This window comes from Amblyomma americanum, chromosome 1 (assembly GCF_052857255.1).
Source record: "Amblyomma americanum isolate KBUSLIRL-KWMA chromosome 1, ASM5285725v1, whole genome shotgun sequence".
In the NCBI taxonomy this organism is placed as follows: domain Eukaryota; kingdom Metazoa; phylum Arthropoda; class Arachnida; order Ixodida; family Ixodidae; genus Amblyomma; species Amblyomma americanum.
The window spans coordinates 436,624,246-436,645,841 of record NC_135497.1 but is presented as its reverse complement, the minus strand read 5'-3'; the positions used below and the strand labels follow the sequence as shown (position 1 = coordinate 436,645,841).

Here is a 21,596-nt window from a genome sequence, read left to right as displayed (position 1 = left end):
GTGCTTCTCGCATGCATTTCAGCAAACCAACGGTTCATTCACTGTCTGCCCTTGTGAGGCAAACTCGTGCTGCACGAGACCTCGGGAATTGTGAAAAAAAAAGTTTCAACTTCATCTTTGTTTTGAACTGCATTCGTGCCTTCCCCAGTCGACGGAGCTTATTGACAGCCATTTGGCACCCTGCCTCTTGGTTTTAGGGGGGTACTGAAAGAACCATGCTTTGCCTTCATGATTCGATGCTGTTGATAAACACAGCTTCTTTTTCTGCCTGGGAGACATACTGACACCTCTGTGTGAGGTAGTGCAACACTAGTCATTTATTAAGCTTTCCTTTCCTCAATTTCTCTAGCAAAATTTGCTGACATGCAACTGTACAGATTATGAGAGCATCTTGTAACATGTGGGCTGTAATGATGTTGTCTTGGTGTATGATTTCCCCAATCTGGAAACCATTCCAAAGTCAGAGCTGTATTTTTATGCATCATGAAGGGGTATGGAAGATATCATATTGCCAAGGGTCCGTCTAGCGCAACTAGGGTGAGACTAGCGTTTTGCCGCGGTGTGTTCCATCTGAATCTGCCTCTAAGGAAATCTCTCGTCATGAGATGGAGTATCCCTTTCTCTGTTAGCTAACAGTGACAAGGACAATGGTTGCTGTGCATCTTGATTACATAACAATGTTTTGTAACAACATTAAAACTGTTTGTCGTGTAAGCATGAGGTTGTATTTTTACATTAGATTCTGTTAAAATTTCACTTGATTCTGGAATTCCTTAGAATTTTGTTGTAAGACACTTGTTCTTTGCGTAAGTTTAACAATTGTGATTGATATGAATTGTACGTACTACTTGGATTCTTTTCCCTACTGTTTGATGAGAGATGATGATTAGGACGGATGATTGAAATATAGTAATGTGCAGAAAGTCTCTTTCCTTGTTGTAGAATTTTGCTTCCTTTTTCATTTCAGCTCAGCTGAATTAGGAACTGTCAAAGAGTTTTCCAATATTTGCTGTCAATTTTCATTGCTTCTATCTTCTCAAGAACATGGAAATTTGATATTCTCTTACCTTTCCCTTTTAAAAACATGCTCGAAAGAGAAAGAGCAGTCAACCATATCAAAGCGCTGGATTAATTAATGGGTGCTTCATAGCTTGCAGCTTGCAGCTAGATTTCTTTGAGGAAAAGAAGTCATTCTGAATAAGAAAAGCTAACTTGCATTTTTGATGAATCATTTGCAGTCTTAGTAAATAGTATTTTTATGCCGGGAATAGTAAAATTTTCCTCCCACCTCAGTGGTCAGGGAAATTTTAATGACAGATGGTCAATTGAAATGGGTACCTTTTTCTAGACACCTTCTGCACTCCGTATTGCAACCTCAATTTCCACCAGACATAAGAGCGTATACTTTTCTTTATATTTCACTGTACTTGCCTCACTGTTTAACCAGCATGTTTAGGCCGACGGTGATTAGCTGGAAAGAGGCAACTGTTTGTCTTACCAATTGTTACATTTGTTATTTGTGAGTTCTTTGCGCTAATAAAGACTTAGCTAGAGTTGTTTCCATCTTCAAAAAAAATGGTGCTGGTGCTTTAGTAAAATGACACATCTGCTCTTGTACATTATATGCATGTGTATAAATATATATTTTTTTCAATATCGATTATTTCTTGCTTTTCTTGGATAGCCACTGCTTCAGAATCACTGATAAATTTTCGAATTCATGCAAGAACACAGCAGTTCGCATCCTAGGAAAAAAATCTATTTCATCTGCTTGCCGACTGTCTTGAGTGCATCGCCGGGCCGTTCAGTCCGCGATTTTGGCGAAAATTGTTAATTTATTTGACAGAATTTTTTCATTACTTTTGGATAGTACTTTTGCCATGAGAAAAGCGAGCCGTTTCAAGACCGAAACGCACGTTTTGCCTTTCGGACCCTGGTGCATAACACTGAAAGCCTGCAACGTGTACCACATGGTACAAGTAAACATGTCGGACATTAGCTCTGATCACGAATTTAGCGAAGTGTCTTCGGATGAAGAGACCAGATACGGGGTTTTTTCGTATCAGTTCGAGCCTAGAAGCGATTCTAGCGAGCGCAACAAGAGTTCCCAGCTGTCGCCGTCGGTTCCGTCGAATGATCGAATGCTGAGCACGGCCTGGTACGTATTTTCGTGCTTACACGTCTTGGATTGCTTCGTTTGATAATGAACATGCACGCGCTTATCGCAGGTGCAGCTGCGCAAGATGCATGGTGATGCCATCGTGCGCAGAATGTGTGTGCTGCCGCGAAGATGTCCAGGTCTTGCCGAAGATAATGAATGGGCAAACGTGCGTCACGGAAAACTCTGAATTCGTTACATACTGCCTTACGCCATTCATTCTAGACGTCGAGTATAAAAAGCTTCAGCACTACCATCCGCGTTTTCACGATGTCGTCGAAGTGAATGCGTAAGATATTTGTTTTTTTTCCAGTGGCAGACATTAAGTAACTTGGACTATATTCTGCATTATTTCTCAGTCGATACAGATACACTGCGTACCGGCAGTTTGCGTGGTGGGCGTAAGGTCGCCTAGGTTCCGGGAACCCAGTCGTCTTGCCCAGCTGCGCAGTAAACCTGATACGAAAAACGTTCCCATCGCCTGAGTACACAGGCTTCAAGTGGTTCTAGGTAAGTGCAATGACAAACGCATTTGTATGCGGTACGCTGTCGCGCCCTGCTTGCTAAAATTACGCTCATTCTGCGTAGTGGCGTGCACCAATACACAGATGGATGAACCTGTGGATGAACCCGCCTGTAAACGGCACAATATTCATTTCGTAAATAAAGAGAAGACGGTGATTTCGAGGCCTATAAAATTTCATTCTGCTGTCTTCCTTCACTTTACAATGAACGACTCACCGACTTGCATGATCAGTTCGCACCCATTACAGTCACTCAATAATCTCGCGTTCGTTACATGTAATTACATTTGCCGTGCACAAGCCGGGAGATTATTACTAATGGGAAGAAAAAGAGAGTTTAAGAGCAGGGAAGGTTTTTTTTTATTGAAACGTCCGCAGCACACACGCACGCGTCTGAATGTAGAAGCGACTTGAAGATGCAATCTGCTATTTGCATTCGTGCTATAATGGATTATGATTCATTTTTTGATGGTGTCCAAACTTTGCACAAGCTGGAAGCAAATACTGCCGGGTAAACAACGCTCATTAGCTGCGTGATGCGATAGTGGCACTACTTTCGCCGAGGTTAAATGCTTTCAAATCTAACGTACATAAACTTTCTCGGGTGCTTTACTCTAATGTTGATGTTAAAAGGCGCTGTCATGTGTTCGTTCGTATTAACAAGTCAGGCAAAGCACAAGCTGCGTGCGCAACCGTTATCGGAGTTTTGCATCAGCCCCCTTAAGCAGACGCCTCTTCGGACTTCTGTCTCAAACATGCGTCACTTCCGGCACGCGCTAATGGCTCCCGTTTTCCCAGTTTCGGTTTTAAAAATGCTGATTTTTGCATGCCGCTTGCGCAGTAACCGCAGAAATCTGGAGAGTAATATTTTGCTGGTAACATACCCCAGAGGTATACTATTGAAAAGTAACATTTTTGATGTTGGGAAAATTTCGGTCAAGTTGGCCTTTAATACGAGAGAGGATGGAGCTTCCGTGAAAATGAGTATTAGGACTATGGCACTGTGTCTCAGTTAGAACGAACAATCATGGCTGCACCACTAGGTTATAACTAACAAAGAGGCGTTGTAAACTCATTCTCGGCGTTGAAAATCGCACGCTTTCCGCCAGCATAGAGAGCGAAAAGTGCTGACCCCTGAAAAAAACAACAATGAAACCGGAGGCATTCAAACAGAAGTTAATCGCCTACCAAGTACGTCACCACAGGCTATAAGTTCAATCTGCGTGCGAGAATGGTATGGCTTTGAAATAGAACCTACTGCTTGGGGCCTGTGATCATTCGATGACAATATTAGGGTGGGCGAGTAAGAAGAATTAAGAATAATAGTGTCCAGCCCGCAGTGATTTGCAAAGTTTGAATGTCACTCACGAGGTATAATTTGCTGGTCCAGCGAACGAGGTGGCATTTTGCGCTGCTCCCGTGCTCAGGCAGCGCGAAGACGGTAGACACCAATTCTGCGCGCACATGCACTGCTGAAACCTCGACGCTGCATCCTTAGTATTATATAGGATTGGAGACGAGGATGCCGACTTACCACGAGTCGCAGAAAAATGTCTTAAACACTATCGCACGTAAAGCCATCGTCTCGCCTTCAATCTTCTAATTAAAAGCTCCCCTGTCGTTCGTCGTGCAGTCTGTCAGCTTATAGCATATTACTACTCCTTTTCCCTCTCTAAACGCTTCTGTGTCCAGCAATTCATCGCCTGTGTCTTGGCCACTCCCCATAAGTGGGTTATGTGCCATCTTTTTTTGAGGCCAACCAAGCAACCAACCATCGGTATCACGACGTTCCTATAGCGGCTTGTCCGCAGCAAAGGTTTCTGCCAGGTGCACATGACTTCGTTGGAGAGCTCAGAAGGTGGCTGCTGTGTGCACAGCAGACTTTTCAAAGGCATAAACGCATGTGTGACTGTATTTTTGTTTTTGCCGTAATAGGTTTGCTTTATTGTTTATGGGGGTTTAACGTCCCAAAGCGACTCAGGCTATGAGAGACGCCTTAGTGAAGGGCTCCGAAAATTTCGATCACCTGGGGTTCTTTAACGTGCACTGACATCGCACAGTACACGGGCCTCTAGAATTTCGCCTCTGTCGAAATTCTATCGCCGCGGCTGGGATCGAACCCGCGTATTTCAGGCAAGCAGCCGAGCGCCGTAACCACTCAGCCACAGCGGCGGCTCTTCACCGTAATAGGGTAAGTCCACTTACTACGAGCTTTGGATACAACGAACACATCCCCTGTGACGGTGAGGTTCGCTATAAGTGGGCTCGACTGTATCTGCATATAAAGACCCTTCCTCCCCCATTTTTGAGCTTCTTTTGGCGCTGATTTTAAGACTAGAGGTTCGCGCTATTAAAGCGGCAATCAGTACATGATGTTCTAGTAGGCATGCAGTGATGATTCTTAGGGTATCAGGTTGTGTTTTCAGAGTATTCTTGATGTGTATGGAGTTGTATAACATCAGGTAGTTAATTTGTACTAAACGGTTTGAGGGGTTTGACGTCCATAATGTGACGTGCGCTGCGAGATAGACTGTAGCGAAGGTCTATAGATTAATTTCGACCACTTGTTATTCCTTATCGCGAAGTAGCATAGCACCATGCGAACCGAAGTATGAATAGATATCCCCCCCTTCCCCCCCACCACGATGGTCATTTGCTCCAGTATTATAACTGCCCTCCTGTCCTCATCATGCGTAAAGGTGTTGACAGAAGGAGAGGTAGAGCCACCATGAAAATTGTATCGGCCGACATTAATAAATAGCTTGGCAAAACATTTATGAGCGTTACTTAGTTAATGTAGCGAGGGAGTGACCTAGCCATTGGCCCCAACATAAGTTCAACGTTACAGCATCTTTCACTCGGCGTCTCTAGTTCAGCGATTATCAGCTGAAAATCAAGCTTGTGGTGTACCCTCGTTCTTCACGCCTGTGCCCTGTTTCCTCCTCATTCGCCGCGAACCCCGGTTCGCGATCTTTAGTTATCCTCGTAGCTTCCGGTACTTTCGGCCAAACGAGCAGAAATTATTGTTTCCCTCCTGCAATAATGCCATCTGGCACTGTAGGTATCGGTAATAAACAAATAAATAAATCCTAAATTTTTTCAGAACTGCGACTGCTATCAGTGAACAAAGTTTTCTTTCTTCTCAACTTGTGTCCTCGTGAAGACAGATTACGAGCCGGACTGAGCGCCCATTTTCGCTTCTTCCCTGGAGTACTCATTAATGCGCTTTTGTAAAATTCTTCAGATGTAACCAGTACTGCATTGGACGACAACAAAGTAATATATGTTCTTTTTCTGAATGCGAGCAAGGCCTTTCTTCTTTCGTTTCTTTATACAGTAAATATCGAGGGATATAGTCGGATTCCGCAGCTCCTTCATTACCTTTTTAGAGAGCTAGCTACTTTAGTAATCTTGCTTAAGCTGATCTGGATGGAAGACCTTTTGACCTCAAATTTTTTCGTTTACATTCGGGAGTACTTCAAGGCTCAATGCTATCCCCGCTCAATGTTTAATCTTTACAAAAATCATTTACGCTACTGCGCGCCAATGCCAAGCTTTTCAATATGTTGACGACACATTCCTTGTTTCTGCTAACTTATATTTTAGAGCTTATTCATTCTCCTTAGATACTTCCTGCAACTTAAATAATGTAATCTATATTAACAAACAATAACAAATCAATATGCGTTTCCACAATCCTAAGGAAAAGACTACAGGTGCTGTCACCTTTTTCTCCCATAATACCGACTTTTGCGATTGTTCCCGTGTTCCTACGCCGTTCTCAATAATTTTGAAATATTTGGAGTTACATCTCTGATAGCAGTATTACTTGGAACATTGACAGTAAAGATAGTAAGCTTACTAAATGTTCGATTCCTTGAACCAGGGGTGCGCCGTCTGAGACGGTTTGTTGACTGGAAGGCTAGGCGCACCTGAGGTGCTCCGTCGGTGACGAGGTAATGACTACTTGCAACGGCGGGAAGTGAAGAGAAAATGAACTGAAGTTCATATAAAAGAGATTTGAAAAATGTACAGCATATTTAAACAGAGCGGCAAATAACATGGAACTGGTTAACAGGAAAATCTTCCCTCCTCGGCAGAGCCGAAGATGCGAAGCATGTAAACCTAGCCCAGAACAACGAATTGGGCTTCCGGGCTCGGTCTTCGCACCCAGGAAACATTCAATAGCAGCAAGCATCAACACGATTGGTTGCTTGATGCGTGCTCGTCCTTGAACTTTGAAAGTATTAACAATTGTTCCTCAAAACATAAAACAAAAAATGTGATCAAATTATTTACAAAATACGATGCGGAGAGCGATCTCCACAAAGCGATTGGGTCTTCCAATGACGCATCCGAGCCTGCAACCTTGATAGTGCACACTAAGCCCTCTCTCAAGGTTAAAAAATGGACGGACCCCCGAGTCCCTTTCCAGATTGCGCAATCCGGCGCCTTCATAGAACACCCTCAGTTATGACCCCCCGTGCGGTTCCCACTCTTAGGACATTACAGTAAACCGGGAAGGTCACTGTCCTGCGATCTCCCATTGAAGAGAGAGGGGGAGGGTGTCTGGTGCGCCCCGCTGCTGCCGGCGGTTTCGTGGACCCCGGAGTCTCTTTCTGCAAGGGTCAATCCGGCGCCTTCCTAGAACATCGTCAGTCTTGACCCCTCCTGCGGTTCCCAAGCTTAGGACATTCCAGTGAGTCGGAAACGTCCCTGTCATGCGATCTCTTCTTGGAAGGGGAGGGAGGGTTTTTTTTTGTTGAGCTCCGCTGCTGCCAGCTGTTTCATTGAAGGGACTCTGACCGGTCGAGGAAAGCTCTTCGGTTTGGTGGTAAAGTCAATCGCCCTGGCCTTCTGACTAACCGTTGAGAACCAGCCGCACGGGGATGCCTGTCTCCACAACTGCAGCGGTATTCGCAAGTTTCGTGGCCTCCTGAGGGCGCAACTGATAATCCACCACGGCTGTCCTAGAGACGGTCCGGCGACCGCGCTATCTTTGTGCTGTGCTGCCCTGCGCTGCGCTGCCTGAGCCTGCGTTAAAAAGTTTATGCCAGTGTGCTGCTTACAGGCGAAGGAGCTCTCAATGTAGGACCTGTTTTGTGCAGTGGCTCGAATATATGCCACAATATCAGTAAGCGGGGAAGCCTTCTGTGCGTAGGCACCACAGGGGGCACAGAAACCACCCGACACAGGTGCGGCTGGTCTTTTATGCAAAACATTCGGCTGCTGACAGCGTGGAGAAGCAGCTGCGACACGTGTACCGCGGCGGCTCTAATCAAGGGAAGAAAAGCGGAGAGGGCACGTGCTCCGAGAGAAAACACGGATACCCGAAAAATTTCCGGCTTTTATCCCTATTCATGCCATTGGCGGACGCCAGGGTTCCAAGATGTTCGCAGACAGTGGCCCCATTTTTCGCCCGATTTCTGCACATACGTTCTCGCATTTAGCTGCTTACACAAGCAAAACCTAAAAAATCGAGAACAAAGCAAGAATGCAAAGTATCAATGACGGTCTGAAGTGTGCATTTAGGTCCTGCTGATTTATTTTGGAGCATTGCAGGTAGCTGTGATTTTTATTGACGTCAAACATGCAGGGCCAAGCCTTGACGAAAATATTTTTCAGCAGCGATCGCGCGACAAGGGAGGTAGCTAGCACCTGCTGAAAAGAAGTACCATGCATCTACTTTCTCGGTGCCCCAAATGTTTCGGGTGTAGCTCCACTTCGCCGTGAAGTTAAACAGACTCTATATTTAGTGCGCACTTCGACTACTGACTGCAAGAATTGCATAGAGTGTTGCCAGAAACAAGTTTGTTTTTTATTTCTTAAAAATTTACATGTACGGTCAAGTGGTCGCTGCTGAAGAATGCCTTCAAGGGCGGTTCGCAACTTACGTCAGTCGAGATCACTGCTCACCAGTGGTACCCGAGAAGAAATAATTGGGGTAGAAATGCGCACTGAAACTGTCACACCTCTTTTGTAATTTTCCACACCTTCCTGAGCTTATAATAAGAGGGAACGAATGCAGATTTATGTCGCCTTTGACGTGACCGTTCTAGCGCTGCAGTAGATTGAAAATGCGTTTACTTTTGTTTTCTCACCATATCGCGTGCTTTACGGGAGCCCTGGGATGTTACGTTAAACTATTGCCATGGCTGTGTGAAAACCGGAATTCAAAACACATTAACACGCTAAAAGCGTTGAGCGACAGAAATAACAGTACAGAAGTTAGGCGGCAGGCGTCGGCCCAAGCGGGACGCTTTCCGCCGGTATAATCTCTCCGGTAGTTCTGGAGGCGGCCACAGGGCGGCGACACTGTGCGTGAAACTTGCGTATTGTGCGATAATCCGGCGCCCCCGCAAATCTTTATATCGCCCCCCCTCCCCCCCCCCCCCCCCCGCCGTCCAACGCGCGTCACGCTGACTCATCGATCCCTGCAGTGATTTAAGATTCATTTTCAATAAATTAATGTTATCTCTTGTATGTTGTTCGATTCTTGGTTTCTTATGCCGGTTTCTATCCTGGAGGTAAGCGTCTCTGATCTCTCTAGCTCTTCGGTATGACATTACATTAGTCTAGCATTGTCACCCACATGGCGCTCTCAGGTTAATTACGTTTTATCCGAAGTGTTTCGATCTCTGGCTGAAAATATAGAAGTCAGAGCTAGTGCAATTTCTGTGTGTTCTTGAGCATATAGCCTATTTTCTTCGCACAGATGTTCGAGCCCATCTCGCGCAACCTGAATTTTTGTTTCCCTATTTACGGGTACAAGAGAGACAGAGAGAGAGAGAAACACAAAGGAAAAGACAGGGAGGTTAACTAGGCAGCGCCCGGTATGATACCCTACACATGGGAAGGGGAATGGAGGGAGAGATAGAAAGGGGAGAGAACAAAGGGAGGTGATTGCTTTTCCACATGCCCGTTGGGCATTACTTGCAGGGTACACAGAGCACTCACTTATAGTTCACAACCTTGCACTCAGTTCTGAGTCCTTCAAGAACTTGAAAAGTGCCTTCAAAGCTGTCCTCGGCAATGAAAGCTTACTCCAAGGACCCAGAATCTTGGCTTCACTAAGGGGCTGAAGATATAAACGGCGGAGTGGTGCAGCCAGGAATGCACGCTCATGCTGAAACCGAGGGCAGTTACAAAGAAGGCGTTCTATAGTTTCGACACACCCACAGATCCTACACGCAGGAGAGTGTTATTGCGATTTAGTGGGAGTAGGCATTTGTGAACGCCACTCCCAGCCACAGGCGACACAACAGCGTAGCATCGCAGCGGGAGAGGCCGGACGGAGGACTGAGTTGGTGTAAAGGGTCTAGGCGGTGCAGACGGCATGTGGAGTTGCCAGTAGAAGACCATGACGCTAAAAGCACTCTTCGGCAAAGCATTCGCAGATGTCTTGCTACATCGGCTCTTGTCAACGGTATCTGGACAATGTTGGCACTGCCGTGAGCCGCTCGAGCTGCAGCGTCAGCTGCATCGTTTCCGACAAAGCCAGAGTGTCCCAGTATCCATTGGAAGACGATGTCATGACCCCATTCCTGCGCCTGATGTTTGAGATGTCTTAATTCAGCCACGAGTTGATCGTGGTCGCCATGGCGTAAAGCAGAATTAACTCACTGTAGGGATGCTTTTGAGTCGCAGAACACAGCCAGGTGTTTTTGCACCAATGTACTGCACAGCCGGAGCAAGAGCGGCGAATTCTGACCCGGTGGAGGTTGTCCAATGCGAAGTTTGCTGGATAATACTGGTTTGTCTCGCAGGAGTGACCACGGTGTAGGTTGAACTTGTACCTGAGACCAAACCATCTGTACACACATGAGTGCGGTCACTATATGCGGTGTGGAGTAGGTAGAGTGTCAACTGTTTAATGGCCGGAGTCGATGAGCTCGATTGTTTCGTTATGCCAGGAATTGTAAGGCACGCGCATGGCTCCTGCAGACACCCAAGCCCAGAGGAAGGCCATGCTGCTGGGGTGAACTGTGATGGAATGGACGACTGGTGGGCTGCTCTAACCTTTGAAAACGCTGCGTGTGGTCTTTGATCCGCCAGTGACACAAGGTGGTGCTGGGGAATCCTTGCTACATGCCGTATGTGGATCCGCAGGGTGTCAAGGGTTATATACGTCGAGAGTGGGTAGTCCTGGGCGATTGCAATAGTAGCAGATGTTGATGCGCTGCGGGGGAGACCCAAGCGTGTGCGAAGTGCCGGAACTTGTATAGTTTGGAGGGCACGCAAATTCGTTTTGCATGTGCTTGAAAGCACTGGTGCACTATACCGCAAAAATCCCAAAAAGAATGCTCTGTAGAGTAGCAGCATTGATAGAATCTACAAGCCCCATGATTTGCCGCCAGGAAATCTGAGCAGGTGTGTGATAGAGATTAGCTTTTTCTTTACAATGCTGCAATGCAGGCTCCATGATAAATTTCGATCTGTAATAATTCTTAAAAAAACGATGAGATGGCCGTCAATAGTTAGCGGATAACGAGTCATACTTTTGCGCGTAAATTCCACTATAGCGTACTTCTCGGCTGACACGCTGATACGTTGCTCTCGGAGATGGAAGTTATGTTTGCTGCCCTCTGAAGTGTTGCTCGCACCTGGCGACGCGTCACAGAGGAGGCCCAGATTCAGATGTCATCGGCATACATAGAGATATGGACGGTATTAGGTAGGTACTCCTGGAGTCTTATAAGAGTTAGTTTAAACAAAGTAGGACTGAGCACTCCGCCCTGGGGCACGCCCTGTTAGGTGTAATGCACGGATGTGGAGTCATCTTCACGCATAATATAAATGTCCTTTTGGTCAGATAGCTTTGGCTACCCCTAAACATCCGTCCACCGATTCCAACAGCCTCTAGTGCATCAAAGATGGCCTCATGTGTCACGTTATCGTATGCACCTTTGATATCAAGAAAAAGTGCCGCGCACATGCGCTTCTGGCGTTTCTGTTGCTCTACGGTGGACGCAAAATCAATGACGTTGTCTATAGAGGAGCGACCCCGTCGGAAACCCGCCATGGCACTAGAATACACGTTATTTCGCTCAAGCTACCACTCAAGACGTGCCAGAAGCATTCATTCCATGACTTTCCCCACACAACTGGCCAAAGCTATTGGCCTGTATGATGACAGGTTGAGCGCGAATTACGGGTACACAAATTTTTTACGAAACCTATTATACAGGTCACAGCAATTATACCGGTTATTGTTATTTATATTTTACAGGCTTATTAGTTCCCAATGTTTTTACCCCTTTTCCTAGCGATGCGTCCTTGAAGTTACCAAAGCAGCAAGTGAGAACGCATTTGCGAGCTGATTTCCAGAGTATATATAATTTGGACCGAATTCTGGCGCTGTTCTGAACTTATATTCCCGTTCACGTTGCTAGCCACGATTGCACGGTATTGCCCGACAAGCTCTTTTCAATTTCGATAGCCCTCTTTGTCTGTGTTGCATCGCCGATCGCTTGAAATCAAAAGATTAATTTATTTATCTCCTGGACGCACAGAAGCACAAGAGACTGAACGCCGCAGAAATGATTGCATAAGCGTTGCGTCAGCAGCGTGATCAAAAAAGATCGCATCTAGGAAGTTTTTAGAAATACCTTCGTGGGGATTATGCATGCTGCAGTGATCGCATCCGTTTTTTCGCTTTTCGTTTATTACTGAGCAAGTAGTTTGATGATGATGATGAATATTTATGGCGCTAGGGCGTCTGCTGCCAAAGAGCGCCATGGCGCAAGGTTTTTTTCTGATACTCGAGGTGGGGTCAAAGACCCATTCCCGTGCATATCAGCCTAAAGAAGCCGAGCACCAAGCAGGGGAAAGCTTGTACCCATTGTATCACCGGTGGGTACCCGGCGGCAGATTGAGCAAGAAATACAGATACTGTTCAGTGAAATCAATAAAGTACGGTGTGAGTGAGCGCTTTGTGTTCGTTAATCTTTTCCTCTTGGGTGTGGTTCTAACGAGCGCTCTTTTTCTCAATAAAAGAAAATTAGTACAACACTGCGTGTCTTCTATCGTGAGGATAGCTAATTTGGTGTTATCGCAGTTGCTATGCTCTACGTGACGTCCATTTTATAAATATGCGGACGGTAGCACCTGTCACTCAATTTTTCTTTTGTTGATTTTCTCTTGGCCAGAGAACATAGCGTACTTTCGGGCTTTCTGCGCACGTTCGTAAAACAATTTGTGTGTTGAAATACCCAGTAATTCTGGACAAAAGCATTTTTGAGCAGGAAGACCACTTATGAACGCAATTTTTTCATATAATGCAAGATTTCACTTCAACAACCTATATATTCGCTGATTACCCGATGGCAGTCTTGAGTTCTTTTTTCTACTAGCGTTTTTGCTTTCGTTGAAAGCGTTCCGGATTGGTTTTCTATAGTTGAAAACAACTGAAATTAAATTTTTTGCTACATATCACAAGAGTGGGCCATCGCCTTCAATGTTTCTATAATATTATCTCACAATTTTCTAATTTTCAAAATATTTGCCTCAGAATGTTGGACAAGCCACTAAGTGGCTTTGTAAATCAAGTCAGACACCCTATGCCATGGTTAAAAGAGGTGGTTCCCGCTAATTTATTATTATATATTTTGTCGCAAACATATTCTGTTGAAGCATACGACGTCCCTGGCCTACTTCCAGCTTTTTGAAGTCCATTGAAAAGTGCTTGAAAAACCACTGGCTTGCTTTTTGCCGACTGAAGCCTTAAGATTTGGATTTCTAGGAACCGTTGTAGCATTTCTCGTGAGCGGCCTCAATTAGACATGCCCATTTCAGCGTTGTATACTGCACTGTAACAAGGTGCACGCCATCCACAATACCAGCGGCAATCTTTGGCGCCGCCCTTGAACACCTGTGCAGGAAGCTGGCGTTCTTCGCCAACGCCGTGGCCTTTCTGGTCTTCATCTTTCTGCTGCTCATCATGGGCGTGCGTTCTAGCAACCGCCCCGTGGTCGTGGAGACACGCGAAGGAGACGTCGAGGGAATCATGATGATCACGCCGACTCAGGTTAGCGCCACTCACAGGCGCCGTTACAATACCGCAGCTGTCCTCGCAAAAAGCATTGCGCTCATGGGTGTTCCTTCGACGGGGCCTGTACCGCCTTTCGAACGGTGTGCTTCAAGGACATAAAGGAAGGCTAGGTGTCGTACGTGGCATCGGCCTTCAGCCAGTACTTCGCTATAGCAACGCGTTTCATCCTCGTGTGTAAGGACAGTCGGTGAATCTGCTGAAGTCATTTTATGCTGAAGAGATTATAGAATAACGGTGTTTTTTTTTCTGTGGCGCACCTGTGCTCTTCTGTGGTGTAACCACTGCGCCCGGCACTTGGCTCCGGAGCGGAACCTAAAATTTGTTTTTATTTGATTTTTGAGCGCCAGCATTACTTTCGCCAAAGAATCAGCGACCCATTATTTTCCAAGCTTTTCAAATCAGACAGTCCGAGCCTCACCCCAGTGGAGAGCTTGTATCTATTGGAAACTGATGGAGACCCGGGCGCCCTGGAGATTGAGGCCCGGACCTCCTACACTCTAAGCGGATGATCAAGAAACTAGGCCTCTGTTGCTGTCAACTGATATTATCAGTGGGCATTCACAAAACTTACCACAAAGCCCGGTCCTCAATGTATGTTTATCCTACACTGATGTGTAGGATAACAGTGGTACAGGTAGCACGATACACGTGGCTCGTCGGAGTTACACTTGTTATGGGTCATCCGCCAGGCAGTGTTGTTCAATTCGCGGAGCTATCTCTTTTAAGGAAATTTTGGGCACACTATTTAGCTTGAAGGGGAAAGAAAATATTCACGAGCGTTTTAGAAATCGGCTGGCAGATAAGGGGTATTTTTCCAGCTAAAGATAATCTTTACTCAAAATCAGGCTCACGGCCTGACCAGAGCGTAAACTCGGCTACGAAGGAAGAAACGACAGGCCAACAACGGCGCGATTGACTCTAGGCAGGAAAGGTTTTCAATTCGGTCACCTTCTAGCCTTCTCAAAGACTTTGCGACGCAGCAGTCGAGGACGGGCGAGCCTCACGTGTGTTCTTACCGCCGCATGGCACCGGTGTCTCGCGCTCTGGCGGTCAGGGGCTCGGTCTCTGGTGCCTAAACGACGTTCTGAAGTGCACAGTCGTGCGCCAGTGCGAGAAAACCAAAAGCCTTGCCTGCACGGAACAGTGGCAGATGGAGTTGGACTCTCAACAGCCAACGATGACGAGCTCGCTTGGCTGACTGCTCGATTGTTCCGAGATGTGTAGCAGTGGTGTAAGGGCGCGCATCATTCAGGCCTCGTTTCCTTTATAATTAATTTAGCCTGATGTTATTGTACGCCTCCGGTCTGCGCGGACAGTTCTCGGAGCTCCTCGCAAGCGCGTCCCCCGCAAGCATACACAAAAACGCGGATGTCACTGTCGCCTTAACAGCACCGCTACGACGGCCGAGGACTCCTAGCGTCCGCCAGCGGTCTGCGGGCATCCGCCAGCGCACCAAGAAAGCACGCGTGGCGCGTACAGAGGGTAGTAGACGGCAGGCGGCGCCGCTCGATCCGGTCTGGCGTTCCCACGGCAGCGGATTCTCATACCACTTCCGCGGAAACAGGCGAACCTGCGAATTCTTTCCCGAGCAGCCCTTTCGTTTGCATGCATTCATCCCAGCACCGAAGCATCGCGGGGCTCGTTTCCTGCCTGCGCCATCGAACACTTCCACATTGAGCCAGAAAATAACTCGCCCTGTCAGTTAAGCGCCAACTCCAAGGGACCTTCCTGGGCGTACGCGCTCAGCATCGGTGCTCTTGGTGTACGCCCAAACCTGTCTGCGCATGCGCACTGCAGGAGACACCAGCGAGCCTCGGTGAGACGCCAATATCTATCCGTGCTAGATTTCGGCGTCAGCGCACGGGCGCTCGTGTACGCGTCGGAAGAGGGTTCCGGTTTATAACAATATGATGATCGCGGGGCTCTGGGTGACTTTTCATGGCTTGAAGCTCTTTCAGGTTCCCCGAACTTTTCTTCGCGGTTTAAGTTGTCCTTTCATCGCCCCCCCATCCAACCTTTTCTCTTCATGGCTTGAAATTCTCTCCGTCGGCTCGAGAGGGAAAGCGAGCCAGCACCAGGAACATGGAGATGCATGCCCCTTTTCGACGCCCTTTCCGGCGTACGCCAAGAGCGCCGACGCTGGGCGCGTACACCCAGGAAGAGCCCTTGGAGTTGGCGCTTTAGCGAGAACTCGTCATCCTTCGAGAAGTGGCATGCTATTGACGCGTCGACAAGCCGGCCGCGAAGACGTACATGCTGAGTGGAAGGGGCGGAGAGGGCGAGGAGTCCCGCGTGGAGAGGTAGCAACATTTCGATGGAGGGGAAACGCAAAAGGCACCTGAGTGCTGTACGATGTAACGAACGGTAAAGATTACCAGATGGTCGAAATTATTCTCGCGCCCTCCACTGCAGCACCTATTTTTCTGTTCTTTCACTCCCCCCTTTATCTCTCCTCTTACGGCGCGGTTCTCGTGTCCACCGAGATGCGTGACACAGATGCTGCGTCATTTCCTTTCCTCAAAAACCTCAAAAACAAATTTTCTGTTTTTTCTGTTGTTTTCTTTTAGCCAAGTCCTGGGCTCGAGGTTGCTCCACCTTGAGGGTCTGTGGCTACTCTGGATTAGAACATCATTCTTCAGCGAAGTCTAGGGCGGGCCTTGAAATATGACCGCCCTAACTTCTTTATTTGCGAAACATATAAAAATGCAAGAAAAGCACTGGACAGCCGTCTAGTCTAGAAAATCCGTGCTTGGCACGTACTTAAAGAATGTCTAGGCCTCAACCGAAACCCTTTGGTCGATAAGTAAGGTCTACAAGAGTTATCTCTGTGTGGGCTCGCTTCAGTTAACTGTCAGTTTATTTTGTCTGTGCGACTTCGTTTCTGTAAATTGCAATTTTCAACCTTGTGAATTCTGTTAATGTACTCCTCGTCCTGATCATCTGCATTCGTCGATCGTCTCCTCCTTCAACACCACCGAGTATTTCACTTCTGGAGAGGCCTGTGCCCCACCGAAAAAAGAACATCCGAACCATCCTTGAATTTACTAGTGGTTCTGAGAATTTTGCACTTAGTTCGGAATAAATTTATTGCGCTAACTTCAAAGGACAATGACGGGTCTTTATTAGACGGACGAATAGCAGCTGCTACAATACAACGAGAGATGCTCTCACTCCTACAGCGGAAAGTTGTAGCGTGCTCCATAATTTTAATAGAACGTTACAAGCGGTGAATTGGAGCTGAGCTCAGAATTCGCTAAGCAGCCCAAAATCTGTCTCGGCCAATAAGAACAGAGGATTTGAATTCGAGTCACCCAGTGAATCACGCTTTTCGACACACGGGGCAAGAAAACGTGCCCCGGATCGCTGATTGGATTAAGACTTCAGGAAGCGCGAAAAAGGTTTCGAGATAAGGGCGATGTGCGATCACCACTGAACAATAGCGCACTCTCATCTCGACGGTATAGCGTTGTTTCGTTGATCGGTAAATTACGGTCGTTAATGTATAACAGCGCTGAGGGCTGTGACGATTACGTTGTCCGCAAAACTTTAATTGAACGAAAAGAAGATTGTTCCACCCCACGAAATCTCTCCAGCTCTTCCCTTATAATGAAATCGGCTTGAAACCAGGGTGTAATTACGTTTTAGCGTTAACCAAGCTTATCACCTCCGGTTACGTAGGAAAGCTATACAGCTTTCACAGAAACTTCGTGGTTGAAGAAAAATTACCGGGGCATTTAACGCAGGACCGCCGACTTCGCGGAGCAGTTGCTATATCTACTAATGTAACCAGCACTTCGAGTGAGAAATAACTCTCTTAGTTGTAATATACACCTTTGGAGATTGCCCTAAACTTATTGGGCTAACACCATTCCCACCTGGAGCGGTTGATTCGTACCGCCTCGCCCTGACATTCTCTATAGCTGTCTAGGTCCGGGTTTCGACGTGGACGCTCTTCAATTGAAAACGTTGTCGACCTGGTGCAATTTATCCAACGCCAAAAACATTTGAAGCGCTGGATCGCGGCATTGTTCCTGAATATAAAGGGTGCATAAAACAATGTAACCCACGAGGCTATTTTAGACGCTCTGTATCATCAGCATCTTCAGCCTAACCACGCCCACTGCAAGGCAAAGGCCTCTCTCGTGCCTCTACAAATAACCCTTTCTTTTGCCAGCTGCGGTCACCATACCCCCGCAAACTTCTTGATCTCATCCGCCCACCTAACTTTCTGCCGCCCCCTACTACGCTTGCCATCTCTTGGAATTCACTCCGTTACCCTTAAGGACCAGCAGTTATCTTTCCTTCGCATTACATGCCCTGCCCATGCCCATTTCTCCCTCTTGATTTTGACTAGGCTGTCATTAACACGCATTTGTTCCCTCACCCACTCTGCCCGCTTTAAGTCTCGTAACGCTACGCCGATCATTTTTTCTTGCCATAGCTCGCTGCGCTGTCCTTAATCTGAACCCTTCTCGTTAGACTCCACGTTCCTGACCAGTAGGTGAGTACGAGTAAAATAAAGCTGTTGTATACTTTTTTCTTTATGGTTATTGGTAATCTGCCGTTCATGATCTGAGAGAACCAGTCATATGCGCTCCACCGCAATCTTAGTCTTCTACTTATTCTTTTCTCATGATCCGGAACAGCGGCCAATATACCTGCCCTAAGTAGACCTATTCTCTCACTAATTCCACCACCTCGCTACCAATTGTGATCTGCTGTTCCCTTGAGAGACTGTTGAACATTACTTTGGATTTCTGCATGTTAATTTTAGGACGTACCGTTCTGCTCTGCTTGTGTAACTCATTGATAATGCCTTGCAGCTCATTTGCAGAGTGACTTAGCAAGACAATGTCATCAGCGAATCCCAAATTACTGAAGTATTCTCCATTCACTCTTTTCCACAACTGTTCCCTATCCGGGCCTTGGAACACCTCCTGTAAACAGGCGGTGAATAGCATCGGCGAGATAGTGCCTCCCGGCACGACACCCTTCCTTATTGATATTTTATTGTTGACTTCATAAAAAACTACGGTAGCTGTGCAGTCGTCATAGACACTTTCAGTATTTTCCGGTAAGACTCTTCAGCACACTGATTCAGCATTGTTTGCATGACTGCTGATGTTGTCACTGAGTCAAATGCTTTCTCGTAGTCAGTGAACGCTGCATACAGGGGTGGATTATATTCTGCGCATTTGTGTATCACGTGACTGATAGACTGAATATGAGCTATCGTCGGGTATCCTTTACGAAACCTGCCTGATCATTTGTTTGACTGAAGTCTAAGGTTGTCCTGATTGTGCTGGCGATTATCTTGCTAAATACGCTGTAGGCAACGGACAGTGGGCTGCATGATCGGTCTGCATTTTTTCAAGCCACTGACGTCTCCTTGCTTATGAATTAAGATAATGTTAGTGTTCTTCCAAGCTACTGGTACACCCTATGTCAAAAGGCGTCGCGTGCACAGAGCGGCTAGTTTTTCTTGCAAAATCTCCCCTCCGTCCTTCAGGAAATATGCTGTTACCTGATCCTCAACAGCTGCTTCACCCTTTGCATTACTCTTAAGGCTTTCTTTAATTTCTCTTTCGTTACTGGCGGGATGTTCCCCCGCTCATGTTACGTCATGTTATGCTCATGCCATGGAATAGGCCACCAGCTCAAGTCTGATGGCCTATTCCAAACGGCGATCAGAAACAGCCCTCCGAATCCACAAAGAAGAAGGATATCTGTCGCTGTCCAATGAGAACTCGGGATCAGACTCGAAATCAGCTATTGGAACATTCTGTTCGGTTCCGCGGCGCAAGAGAATACGCTCTGGTTTGCTGATTGGCATTTGGCATTGCTAAGGCAATTCGTCCTTTCCATAAGGAACACCACTGAGCCTCAGGCCAGCACAATAATAACAAGCAACGGGTTGACAGTTCACAGTGTCTTCGATTGCGGCCGTGAAATCGTGACATCGGGCATTAGTTCTGCGTAGTGACACTGCAGGCGCCCGTCTTCTGTGGTGCTTGACTTACGCAGTATTCCTTGCTGCGGTCTGTGGTAGCCCTCTGAATGCGCGAAGGAGCAAGTTGTCCAGGGAGTGAAGGGAACTGTAAACACACTCTCGCAGTCCAGTCAGAATTCCGCATCTGAATCCAAATCGCCCATAGAAACACGCCTTTCGGATTCGCGGAGCGAGAAAGTTTGCTCCGGTTCGCCAATTGGAATATGTAACTAGATAAAGAAGCGCTCTGAGCATTGCTGGCAGCTGGCAGAAGATTTTTGTTAAAATGGTGGCGCAGGGCGCTTGTCGGCTGTTCAGCACAGACCACTTTTTGTCGTCATGGGTTTGAGGCTTGTAGAACGCAGGATATCTCAAATATTAGGCTATTTCGCGACAGTTAGCTAAAAAGAAAGCAAAATACCACGTTTTTTAAGTCAACATCGGCCCACTGCATTAACAATAATTGAAAATGCAAGAATATAACGATGAGCTGGTAATTAATATCAACAGTGCGCAAAACATGAAAAAACATTCCACTTGACGAACAAGATTATGGCTAAGCATAGCAATCATAAAAACGTGGGTGTGGTACTGTAACCACAACTATTGAGCTTGCAATAATAAAGAATGGCTATGATTGTGCAGCTTTCACATCCGAGTAGATTCGGATTCAAGTATTCGAATGTATGAAGTTTCTAGGTAAAGCCTGCCAATTGCCAAATGATTTTGCAGTAGCATACAAAAAGGTGACTTAACCGTGATGAAGAGCACGATGACGTTCAGGCTTCTCCTCAGTATACTACAGTAGCTCGAGAAAACTTGTGACGACAATGTTTCCACAATTTCAGAATTCCGCTACCTTCGCCCACGCGCGGCTGGCCTCCGTTCGATACTACCATAAAGCGTTTCGTGGTCTTTACCGTCGATGGCGCTGGTCCTATTCTTTGAAGCAATCATTTCGTCGTATGGAAACGTAGCGTTGGTTTGCGTGACGTCATCACCACGGCCATTGTCCATTGCTGTGCACTGCAGAAAAGCCTGAGCACCGACGCTATTTCAGTCGGCGATTACGTGACCATTTCAAATTCCAGTACAAAAAGACTTCGTATGCTCTGTATGCCTATAAGTTTCAAACATTCGACACGATTAAACACGTCGAGTTCTAAACCTCTTCAGAGGTTCTTTAAGCGAGCATTTAATTGCTGTCGCCAAGCCATTCCTGACTTGCGCAGAGTGTGAGATGTAGCAGGTTCCTGCCCGCGACACAGGAGCGAGGGAGCGTGTTCGCCTTCCTCGGGGTGCCCTACGGCCGGGACACCAGCGGCCCGCGCCGATTCGCGCCACCAGAGCCGGCATTGCGGCGTCCACACCTGCTGGCTGCCAACCACCGGAGGCCCGCCTGCCCGCAGGTGCGCAATTTCGACCCCTCCATGCGCGCAGTCAAAAAATTTTTTTTATTCGGCCAGTTTCAGTTCTGCATGCAGAGCCAGCGGACAGAAAGCAATCAAGTATAACATGCGGCTGTAGAAGCGAGGACAACAGGTGATTTAGCAGACACCGTCCTTCATCGTCCAGAACAACGTGGTCCGTCCTATTTTGACTGCTGCATCATCTCTTGTGCTCGGTTTTGCGCTCAGAGGTTGCTCACTTTGTCACTATGAAATGAAAATAGCTGTTGCATTGCACTTCCCTGGGAATAATTGTTGTCGTCTTAGTACAGACACATGCCTCCACTGGTTCCAGCTTGGGTACAATAAAGTCGCCATTCAGTGCGCGGAATAAGACACAAACGATGCATGGGGTTGTCACCGGGCGAAATGCGAAATGATTAAAGCGAGAAATTGCATCGAGAAGTGCTACGTGCAATTCTATTTT

At 46.9% G+C, this 21,596-nt stretch overlaps 1 protein-coding gene across 1 annotated transcript in view; it reads left to right on the top strand.

Annotated features, from left to right (window-relative positions):
• The window catches only part of LOC144125253 (acetylcholinesterase-like), a 339,544-nt gene that overhangs the window by 9,321 nt on the left and 308,627 nt on the right, over positions 1–21,596 (top strand). Inside the window, exons 2-3 of the mRNA XM_077658480.1 lie at positions 13,561–13,708; positions 20,990–21,130. Coding sequence (XP_077514606.1) covers positions 13,622–13,708; positions 20,990–21,130 — 228 coding nt within the window. The 5' untranslated portion in view covers positions 13,561–13,621. The remainder of the gene's footprint in view (positions 1–13,560; positions 13,709–20,989; positions 21,131–21,596) is intronic.